The sequence below is a fragment of the Bubalus bubalis genome, chromosome 4, assembly GCF_019923935.1.
Source record: "Bubalus bubalis isolate 160015118507 breed Murrah chromosome 4, NDDB_SH_1, whole genome shotgun sequence".
Classification (NCBI taxonomy): Eukaryota; Metazoa; Chordata; class Mammalia; order Artiodactyla; family Bovidae; genus Bubalus; species Bubalus bubalis.
In genome coordinates this window covers 83,567,074-83,579,143 of record NC_059160.1, presented here as the reverse complement: position 1 = coordinate 83,579,143, position 12,070 = coordinate 83,567,074, and the positions used below count along the sequence as shown (strand labels likewise).

At 38.7% G+C, this 12,070-nt stretch overlaps 1 protein-coding gene across 6 annotated transcripts in view; it reads right to left on the bottom strand.

Moving 5' to 3' along the window:
• Positions 1-2,437: 2,437 nt before the first annotated feature.
• Positions 2,438-12,070, bottom strand: part of IRAK4 (interleukin 1 receptor associated kinase 4) — a 29,221-nt gene continuing 19,588 nt past the window's right edge. For all 6 annotated transcript variants that reach the window (XM_006042620.4, XM_045165452.1, XM_006042619.4 and 3 more), the window contains 4 exons: positions 9,419-9,602; positions 8,250-8,312; positions 3,701-3,859; positions 2,438-3,585 (listed from right to left, as the gene is read on the bottom strand). In XM_006042620.4, coding sequence (XP_006042682.1) covers positions 3,550-3,585; positions 3,701-3,859; positions 8,250-8,312; positions 9,419-9,602 — 442 coding nt within the window. In that variant the 3' untranslated portion in view covers positions 2,438-3,549. The remainder of the gene's footprint in view (positions 3,586-3,700; positions 3,860-8,249; positions 8,313-9,418; positions 9,603-12,070) is intronic.

The following is a 12,070-nucleotide window of genomic DNA, read 5'->3' as shown; positions in this document are numbered from 1 at the left end:
CTGGAGGAATGAAGATCAAATTCTAATATTTCAATGCCAGCCAAACTAGAGGAGGCCTATTTAAGCTGAAGACGACACTAGTGTTCTTGGCATTTTTACTCAGAAGAATTTATATCTGTATAATTAGTGTTTTTCTGAAAATAAATGATTTCCTGACTTTTCCCCAGCAGCATTGGAGATCCTGCTCACCTGATTAGTAATAACATTTGTTTTTATTTAACCAAGCAATGACATTCATTTTTATTTGACCAAGCAATTTTCTTATTTACCTTTCCTCAACAGAATCCACTTTGCTCATGAGAAGAACAGTGGTGGAGGAGTTCCTATTCACTTTTCTGCTTTTTGATAGTCATAACATGTATAGGCTTTAGAATTTGAGGAAGTGGGGTGAGCATCCCCACTCTGCCCCTTGATTAGCTGTGTGTTTTTTAACAAGTCATTTCTCCTCTCTCTGCCTGCTTTTTCTTTTGTAAATCACAGTTAATAGACTCTTTTTTATAAGTTGAGGGCTTATAAGACTGTTCTGGATACAGAAGCAGATAATCCAGGGAGAGCATTAAGCACAGTTTCAACAACAAAGAAAACTTCCTGAAACATCAGCCAAGCCACATCAGGCAACTGGCCTATATATAAAGGAAATGCTGAGCACAGAGTAGATGCTTATGAAATTATTTCTAACTGATAAAGAGGGTAAAGGGAAGGTAACCTGCCATGTGAGAGCTCTCAGAGAACACAGTGGAGGAAGCCAACTTAATAGAGATTGAGTGTGATGGAGCAGATTAGGTACCCTGTGCAATCTTACGGAACTAAGAACATCACTTCTTCTACCTTTTGGCTCTTCCCCTGCGGAGAGATAGGGTCTTAGCTAATAACGCACATTCTTCTCTCTGAAAGCCCATTTCCTGAGCAAATGCATGCTTTGGAGAGGTGGTTAGCGAACAACCCAGATCCCAGGTTTAATGGACAATTTCTTTAGGGTGAAAGTGAAGGGTGGAGCATCATTTTCTGTCTTTCCTTTTCACCCCTCCCCCACCTCTCAAACAACCCATCTCACAGTCATTAACGTCCCAACGGTGCAAGAAATCTCAACTGCATGCAACACGAGAGCTTGCTACATCTATACTGTGGGTATCTTTTTTTTTTTTAATCCTGTTTTTGCTTTCTAACCACTTTCATTTTGCAAAGACTCCTTTGCCAAAGGCAGGATAAATAAACTCAGACACATCCTGTCTCTTTGACATCTTTGCTTATCCATAAACTGTCAAAAAAACAGATGAAAATCCACTGAAGAGTGCATGAAGCGGTTAGACAAAGGCCAAATGAGACTGTTGCATAGAAGCTTGATGTTAGGGAAGATATTATCTAAAATGATACCAAGCCAGCTTGGTATGATGACATGAATAAAAATTAAAGTTACCAACAAAAGATGACCAACTAACTCAGTTAAGAATAGACTCAATTGTGTAAAAAAGTAATCATGGAAAAAATCAATGTGAGAAAGCCTCTGTATAGTCAGTAGGAAACTGACTGCACCATTCAGTCGCTCAGTCGTGTCTGACTCTTTGCGACCCATGAATTGCAGCACGCCAGGCCTCCCTGTCCATCACCAACCCCCAGAGTTCACTCAGACTCACATCCACTGAGTCAGTGATGCCATCCAGCCTTCTCATCCTCTGTCATCCCCTTCTCCTCCTGCCCCCAATCCCTCCCAGCATCAGAGTCTTTCCAATGAGTCAACTCTTCGCATGAGGTGGCCAAAGTACTGGAGTTTCAGCTTTAGCATCATTCTTTCCAAAGAAATCCCAGGGCTGATCTCCTTCACAATGGACTGGTTGGATCTCCTTTGGGATCCCAATAACCATGAGATAAGTTAGTTGAGAGGTGGAGGAAGACTGAGGAGAAAGAGAGAAAGCTGAGGGGTTAAGAGCATAGGCTTAAATATGAGAGTGGATTTGAAACCTGGCTCCTCGTTTACCTTTTTATTTCAAGAAATAATCAAATTCTCATTATATTTTCAAACAGCATAATTTTCAGTTATAAGCCATAGTGTACCTCAAATTATGTGGGTTCCTAGTGAGACTGTTATCAAGTGATTTTACTTATTTCCCTTTTCAACTAGCAAACATTTCTTTTTGCTTAAATGCTTAGTTTATAAAGGTGATTTGAAAAGTGTACTATCTTTGTTTCCCAAGAAAGCATTTAGGAAAGTCTAAGTAATATAGAGGACAATCATCTTCTACTATAGCTCATTCTGCCCATTCTTGAGAGGGTTAATGAAAGAATTAATGATATCAAGATTATTGAATGAATGAGTAATTGCAGATAACCTGGTATTGTGGATATAACCTATGAACATGGTGGAATGTCCCCATGGGAGAATCATGGGAATATCTATATTCATTTTCTATTGCTGCATAAAAAAATATCACAGACTTAGTAGCTTATAGCAACTCATTTATTATCTCACAATTTTGTATGTCACAAGTCCAGGCACAGAAATCCATGTTTGCTACTGAGGGTCTCACAAGGCTGAAATTTAGGCGTCAGCAGGGGTTATGGTATTATCTGAAATTTGAAGTACTCTTCTAAGCTAATTCAGGTTTTTGGAAAATTGAGTTTCTTGGTCTTACACAACCAAGGTTCCAGATTTTTCTTGCTGACTGATAGCTGGAAGGTAGCTCTCATCTCCTAGAGGCTACCAGTATTTTATAGCCAATGCGGCTTTCCTACAACACGGTAGCTTACTTCAAGGTCCACAGGAGGATCGCTCAGACTGCTTGTAAGAGCTTACCTTATTAGGTCAGGCCCCTAAAACAGCATCTTCTTATTGATACTCAAAGTCAGCAGATGAGGGACCTTAACTGCATCTCAAAACACCTTCAAATTTGCCACATAACATAATCTAATAATGGCCACATCATCATGGGAGTACCATCAGGGCATAACTGGCTTATGGTGAATGGCTGCTAATGGCACACTCTGAACATGACCCTATAAACAAATGAAAACTATAACAGGATTTTATAATTATTTATATAAACATTACATTTTATATCCCTTTACAAGTTACAAAGTGCTTGTACATACTCTGCATCATGACTACCTGTCAGAGAGGCACAGTAGGTATTAATCCAACACTACAGGTGAAAAAACAAGGCTCAAAGCAGCTAAGACATTGCCCAAATCTTTACAGAAAATTAGGAGTAGAGTCAGGCTTCAGCACAGGGTCTTTCCACCCTACAGTCCCATCCTCTGTTTAGCTAATTCTGAGTTTTCAAACTGTGTTTGCTGAGGTTCCGAGGAGATATCTCAGGGATTACTGTAAGAACTCAGAGTGACTTGAAGAAAGTTGGGTTAAGCGCTGCAACAGTGGTTCGACTATTGTTTGTCCTCTATATTGTGAGTTCTACATAAGCTTTAATAACCACTGCATTTTACCATGCTGCCTTATAAAAGATAAAGAATACTTACAAAAAAAAAAAACACCTTTAGTTTAAAAAATGATTTAGATAGCTGTATATAAAAATCCAAGAGTCTATTCCAGTAGTTTTAAGAAACTGTCATTTCTTCTAGCAGCTGTTGAACCTTTTATAAAGAAAGAGAAAACAAATGCATTAAATAATTGATTGGAAATGTACACATGGGAAAAAATGACAGACCCCACCTCTTTCACATTTTAAATACATGTAAAAATGAATACCTTCTTAATGTCTGGTCTCTTATTTTTCTTTTCATGCAGACACTGACTGGCAACAGAGTACATAGTTTCAATGGAAGTGGAATCAATGTCATTCATCTTCTTATCAACATAATCTTCAATTGTCTTTTCTTCATCTTCAATTTCTTCTTTAATATCTAGCTTTAAGGCAAAAGTTAAAACTTTAAAAGTTTCAAATAAAAGAGAAACAAATCAGGTAAATTCATAAGTGTATTTATAAATAAATACAAATTATATGTATAACTAATTAATATTACTATGTTATAAAATAATACATTTAAATTATTTAATCTACATTATAATAACATTTACTCATATTTACTATCTGCTGTTGTAACCTTATTAAGAATTAAGGACATCTAGGACAAACTCTATTTATTTACTTACTTATATTAATACATACATACATATCTCCTTCCTAGAAACGTTTAGCCATTTGCCTTCGGATTTTTGTGTTTACGTGTATTCCTCTCATATGCTCATTAGCAGCCCTTACTAGGCTTCCAGCACAGTGAGGTCTACTCCTCTGCTGTGCTCCCAATGATGCAATTCCAACTCTGAATGCAGATCTTCCTCTCTGCACAAGCACACTGCTCTATGGGTACTCACACTGTTGAATCAAGAGAAAGAGGGAGGAGGAAAAAGGGGGCAAGGCCATGATGAAAAGGTAACGAATACGGAGAGAGGTGGAGAACGAGAATGCTGTAGTGGTTGAGCAGTGGTCCCCCAAAAGAAATGTCCAAGTCCTGATCCCCAGAACCTGTGACTATAACTGTATTTGGAGAAAAAGGTCTTTGCAGATGTAATTATGTTAAGCAATTTGAGATGAGATCATCATCGGAGAAGGCAATGGCACCCCACTCCAGTACTCTTGCTTGGAAAATCCCATGGAAGGAGGAGCCTGGTAGGCCGCAGTCCATGGGGTCGCTAAGAGTCAGACATGACTGAGCAACTTCACTTTCACTTTTCACTTTCATGCATTGGAGAAGGACATGGCAACCCACTCCAGTGTTCTTGCCTGGAGAATCCCAGGGACAGGGGAGCCTGGTGGGCTGCCGTCTATGGGGTTGCACAGAGTCGGACACGACTGAAGCAACTTAGCAGTAGCAGCAGCATCCTGGATTACCCAGGTAGGCCTTAAATCCAATGATACACATTTGTATAAGAAAGAAACATATACACACACACACACACACACACACAGAGGGGAAGACAATGTGATCACAGGGGCAGACAGTAGAGGGATGTGGCTACAAGTCAAGGAATGTCAACAGCCACTGGAAGCTGGAAGAGGCAAGGAAAGACTCTCCCCTAGAGTATCCAGAGGGAATGGTGCCTGGACAAAACTTTGATTTCAACTTTTGGTTTCCAGAACTATGAGAGAGTAAATCTGTCATTGAAAGTCCTATTTTTGTGGTGGTAATCTTTTTCCCTCCTATATTTTTAATCTATACACTTTCTCTGTAAAATACATTCAACATCCAAAGCTTTATGTATGCCTGTACATGAATGGCTCAAAAACTGTAACTCCAGCCCAGGCTTCTTTCCTAACCTCCAATAACCCATGGAACAGAAGATTTATTTCATTGATAAAGACAAAATTTCACTATGTGCTACAGAGAAGCCTGGTGGGTTACAGTCCATGGCGTTGCAGAGTTAGATATGACTGAGCATGCATTCATACTGTATAAAATATTATGAAATATTATGAAAATATTAACTTTTCATAATAATTGGAGGCTTTATGTATATACTTTACTGTAAAATATTAGATACCACGTAGTATTCAGTTGGTAAAGAATCTGCCTGCAATGCAGGAGACCACAGTTCGATTCCTGGGTTGGGAAGATTCACTGGAGAAGGGACAGGCTACCCATTCCTGTATTCTTAGGCTTCCCTTTGGCTCAGCTGGTAAAGAATCTGCTTGCACTGTGGGAGACCTGAGTTCGATCCCTGGGTTGGGACGATCCCCTGGAGAAAGAAAAGGCTGCCCACTCCATTATTCTGGCCTGGAGAATTCCATGGACCATATACTTCATGGGGTTGCAGAGTTGGACATGACTGAGTGATGTTCACTTTCACTTTTCAATATTCATTATACATTTCCAAGAACCCATGGCAAGCTTTATAATATATACTTATATAAGGGACATCTGTAGCAATATTATAATATAGGGTTTTCTTAAAAATATGGCATAAGCCTTTGAGAAAATATATTATACCTTTTGACTTTCTTATCTTTGTTCTAGGGAAATAATCTAGTATACACATGTCTGAATTTGTCAGAGTGGTTTGTCCCATTAGAACACAGAAATTAGAATAAAGTCAGTGTAGGTCTTACAAATAGCTGAGAATAGAAGAGAAGCTAAAGGCAAAGGAGAAAAGGAAAGATATACCCATTTCAATGCAGAGTTCCAAAGAATAGCAAGGAGAGATAAGAAAGCCTTCCTCAGCGATCAATGCAAAGAAATAGAGGAAAACAATTGAATGGGGAAGACTAGAGATCTTTTCAAGAAAATCAGAGATACCAAGGGAACATTTCATACAAAGATGGGCACAATTAAGGACAGGAATGGTATGGACCTAACAGAAGGAGAAGATATTAAGAAGAGGTGGCAAGAATACACAGAACTATACAAAAAAGAACTTCATGACCCAGATAACCATGATGGTGTGATCACTCACCTAGAGCCAGACATCCTGGAATGTGAAGTCAAGTGGGCCTTAGGAAGTATCATTATGAACAAAGCTAGTGGAGGTGATGGAATTCCAGTTGAGCTATTTCAAACCCTAAAAGATGATGCTATGAAAGTGCTGCACTCAATATGCCAGAAAATCTGAAAAACTCAGCAGTGGCCACAGGACTGGAAAAGGTCAGTTTTCATTCCAATCCCAAAGAAAGGCAATGCAAAAGAATGCTCAAACTACCGCACAATTGCACTCATCTCACACGCTAGTAAAGTAATGCTCAAAATTCTCCAAGCCAGGCTTCAACAGAACGTGAACCGTGAACTTCCAGAGGTTCAAGCTGGTTTTAGAAAAGGCAGAGGAACTAGAAATCAAAATGCCAACATCCGCTGGATCACTGAAAAAGCAAGAGAGTTCCAGAAAGATATCTACTATTGCTTTATTGACTACACTAAAGCTTTTGGCACAAAGTGACAAAGAACTAAACAGCCTCTTGATGTAAGGAAAAGAGGAGAGTGAAAAAGTTGGCTGAAAGCTCAACATTCAGAAAACTAAGATCATGGCATCCGGTCCCATCACTTCATAGCAAATAAATGGGGAAACAATGGAAACAGTGAGAGACTTTATTTTCTTGGGCACCAAATCACTGCAGATGGTGACTGCAGCCATGAAATTAAAAGATGCTTGCTCCTTGGAAGAAGTTATGGCCAACCTAGACAGCATATTAAAAAGCAGAGACATTACTTTGCCAACAAAGGTCCATCTAGTCAAGGCTATGGTTTGTCCAGTAGTCATGTATGGATGTGAGAGTTGGACTAGAAAGAAAGCTTAGTGCTGAAGAATTGATGTTTTTGAACTGTGGTGCTGGAGAAGACTCTTGAGAGTCCCTTGGACTGCAAGGAGATCCAACCAGTCTATCCTAAAGGAGATCAGTCCTGAATACACATTGGAAGAACTGATGCTGAAGCTTCACCTCCAATATTTTGGCCACCTGATGTGAAAAACTGACTCATTGGAAAAGAACCTGATGCTGGGAAAGGTTGAAGGCAGGAGGAGAAGCAGATGACAGAGGATGAGATGGTTGGATGGCATCACCGACGTGATGGATGTGAGTTTGAGTAGGCTCTGGGAGTTGGTGATTGACAGGGAAGCCTGGAGTGCTGCAGTCCATGGGGTTGCAAGGATTTGGAAATGACTGAGCAACTGAACTGAGATGAGGTATTTGAATAATTTTATGAAAAACATATGTGGTAGTATTTATGTAAATTTTTAACTTTATAAGACCCTGTAAGTTCTTAAAATTTAGAACACAGGAAAACAAGGCATGGCATAACTTTCCTGTAGTTTTAGCATTCAGTTAGTCTATTTATATAACTGTAAATGAATCCCTATATAATACACAGGTAAAATTTTCTATAATAACTTTATTGAATAATATTCCACAATAGAAATGGAGAAAGAATTTTATTAGCAATTCTAGTCTGACAGAAATTTCTAATGAAGAATGTTATTTTTCCTCTGAAAATGGTATTAGTAATCACCATGAAAGTAACAAAATAAAAATACACTAGAGGAGATCTCAGAAATCATACAGCTCCATTGTGATTTTAGCTACAAAGAAACTAGAACATAGACTATATCAGTGTCTTCTCCAAGCTTCACAAATATTTCATGGCAGAGCTCAGATTAAAAATAATTGATGCTTTTTCCATATGCCACTATGTAATGGCCAACAGAAAGATTGCCAGTAGAAAATGACATTTCCAGATGCCAAATTTACCCACATAAATTTAGATTATAAATGTAAGAGAAAAGAACTAGAAAAATGAAATCTTTCAATTACCAATAACTGAGGTTCACGGTGTTCATCCACAGCTGGAAGTCCAGTTATTATTTCTAGTAAAACCTAAGAAGAAAAGTAAAACCCATAAATATGACTCAAGACAACATATAGAAACTGGAAGGAACATGGCTCTTGATTATGAAATTGAATGAACCATTTCCACACACTGCATGCCTTTTAGGCATGAAAGTGGAAAGAACACAAGCTGTGGTCATTTCTTACCACCCTTTCTTCCCTGACACCTCAGAACTCATCCATCTCCACACACAGTTCTTTAATAACTGGCAACTTACTAAACAATCAGCCCCCCAAAATATGTGTTCTGGACATACTCTTTTTCCTGTCTTGCAGAAGATATTTCACAACAATAATTTTCTCTGGCTTTTAGGAGAATACTATTTTCTAAACCTCATATCCTACAAACTTGTGCCTTAACTTCATAGTGTTATGACAGTAGACATCCATAAAAGAAACACATACGAGTGTAAAAGAGAAAGGATTTTCCAATTCTCCAACCACTCCCACCCCACTCCTTACACCATCATAAAAGGTTATTATCAAACTGATAGATCAGAAAATGCCACAAAATATTTCCTTCAAAACATTTCCTCTTTAAAATACGACACTAACATGCATACTGTAGGACACAATTTATATACTAAGTTTCATGCTAATTCATGTGGCAAAAATATTATTTCTTACAGTAATTTCAGAAATCAATTTAAAAGCCTTACAAATTCAGAGAAGTTTTTATTACTTTCTCATTTAACTATACGTTAAAGTGGGCAATTTATATCTTTATATACGAGAGCTAAGCAACATAGGTGTATTCAAAATATTCTATTTCAATTTCACAAGTACAGCCAGAATGATTATCGTTACTAATTATATATATAGTCAAATATAATATATTACAAGTACGTGTGCATGCATGCTAAGTTGCTTCAGTTGCATCCAACTCTTTGCGACCCACCAGGCTCCTCTGTCCATGGGCTTCTCCAGGCAAGAACACTGGAGTGGGTTGCCATGCCCTCCTCCAGGGAATCTTCCTGACCCAGGGATCAAACCCATATCTCATACCTCCTGCATTGACAGGCAGGTTCTTTACCACTAGCACCACCTGGGAAGCCTATTATATGTATACATAAATACATATATATGAAACTTACCACACCAAAGCTGTAGATGTCAGATTTGGGTGTAATTTCTCCTCGCAAAGCTTCAGGTGCCATATAAGCTGTTGTTCCCACAATTCTGCTAGTCATGACTGTCTGGGCAAATTTCTCAGAAGCCCGTGCAAGCCCAAAGTCAGATATTTTGGCTGTAAAGTCTTCATCTAATAAGATATTTGCACTGAAAAACAGTTTTTCTTTTTCAACAAATCAAATAGTTCCTTAGGAAGGTATAACACTGTATGTATTTACAGAGTATTCTATTTTATAATACACATCATAAAAGGCTGAATTTATGTAAATAAATCTGGATTAAGGATTATAGCTAAAGAATAATAAACCTGTCTTCTTTTTGTTTCTGTAAGGAAAATTTGAAAAAAAAAAGTGAAGTAAAACTCTTCACATTAGTGATATTTTTATTATTTCACAAATAATTTATTATAGGGCAACTTCCCTCAAAGTATGCTAAAGCACCCTTCTCAATTCCTCCCCTAAAATTTCTCAATTCATTTAAAAACAAACTTCCAACCAGAGTATCTCAACTATATCATTTCTTAGGGGGTACTCTCTCTGAAATCTTTTGAAGAGGAAAGAATATGGCTAAAAGATCTTAATTCATTTATTTTATGCACTTGCTCATACAATCAGACTTTCATTCAACAAAACTTTATTGAAGACCTGCAACGTGTTACAGTATTTAAGCTCAGTGCTGGGCATGGGGACAATCTTAGAATCTTGTCTGTGACAAAGGTATAGAAATAATTTTTTAAAATTCCTAATGGTGATATTAGGTACAAAATGCTGAGAGAACAACTGTGTGTGCAGAAGAACTGCAGAACACTTCAAGGAGAAGGTGAAAAGCGTGTGTAGTCTTGAAGGATTATTAGAAGTTGAGGTTACTGAGGGAAAGAAAGGCATTTGAGGCAAATGGAACAGAATGGACACAGTGATGAAAACAAAAAACATGCTCAATTTGAAGAACTGGTGTCAATGGAATGTGAGGAGAACTTGAACTTTATCCTGGAAGCAACAGAATGCCAGCTAAATGTTTCACAGTGGGGAATGATGTTATCAAACTTGATTTTCAGAACCACGACCTGGCAGTGTATTAGAGCGTAGACAAGAACTGGCACACACCAATTAAAGGATGGCCAGGAGAGTTTGTAAAAGAGCAAATAAGAGGTAGTGAAAGTGTAAATAAAGGCTGGGGAGAAAAGGAGGTGCAAATTCTGAGGTACACTCAACAGAATCTTGTAATGTGTATGGTATGGGGAATGAGGAAGTCTTTAGCTTAGAAGATAGGATGAATACTGACTTCACTTGATCAGGAAAGAAACACAGAGAGAAGAATTTGGGGTTGGAAGAGAAATGAATTTGACTTCTAACATGTTGACTTTGGAACTGCTATGGAACATTGTGGTAGGGTGATTTGGTCTGGACATACTGAAAATATAGGACTGGAGGCTACTGATATAGATTTGAGTTACCCATACGGAGGTAGCAGTTGAAGTCAACATATCCCTCAGTAAGAATATGCAGGATTAACAGAAAAGACAATGAGGTAGCAATCAATTAGAATACACATCAGTTAGAATACACCAAATAAGGGATGGGAGATGGTGTATCTTCTCTTTTCTAAGGCCAGTCCCTCTACGGGGACTCCTTTCTACATTCTCAGGAACCTTGTTCTATAAACTATCTCACTTCTCTCTTCTGTTCTATCACACCCCTCTTCCCACAGGCATAAAAGCATGCTTTGGTCTCTGCCATCTTAAAAAAAAAAAAAAATTGCTGAATAACACATTGATTTCCAGCTATCCCCCTTCATGGGCTAAATAAAACTGTCTCATCAGACTTGTCTATACTCATATTTCACTCTCTCCTTAGTTCAGTTCAGTTCAGTCACTCAGTCATGTCCGATCTTTGCGACCCCATGAATTGCAGCACGCCAGGCCTCCCTGTCCATTACCAACTCCCGGAGTTCACTCAAACTCAATGTCCATCAAGTCGGTGATGCCATCCAGCCATCTCATCCTCTGCTGTCCCCTTCTCCTCCTGCCCCCAATCCCTCCCAGCATCAGGGTCTTTTCCAATAAGTCAACTCTTTGCATGAGGTGGCCAAAGTGTTGGAGTTTCAATGTAGCATCAGTCCTTCCAATGAACACTCAGGACTGATCTCCTTTAGGATGGACTGGTTGGACCTCCTTGCAGTCCCAGGGACTCTCGAGTCTTCTCTAGCACCACAGTTCAAAAGCATCAATTCTTCGGCACTCAGCTTTCTTCACAGTCCAACTCTCATATCCATACATGACCACTGGAAAAACCATAGCCTTGACTAGACGGACCTTTGTTGGCAAAGTAATATCTCTGCTTTTCAATATGCTGTCTAGGTTGGTCATAACTTTCCTTCCAAGGAGCAAGCATCTTTTAATTTCATGGCTGCAGTCACCATCTGCAGTGATTTTGGAGCGCCCCCAAAGAAAGTCTGACACTGTTTCCACTGTTTCCACTGTTTCCCCATCTATTTCCCATGAAGTGATGGGACTGGATGCCATGATCTTCGCTTTTCTGAATGTTGAGCTTTAATCCAACTTTTTCACTCTCCTCTTTCATTTTCAAGAGGCTTTTTAGTTCCTCTTCAGGTTCTGC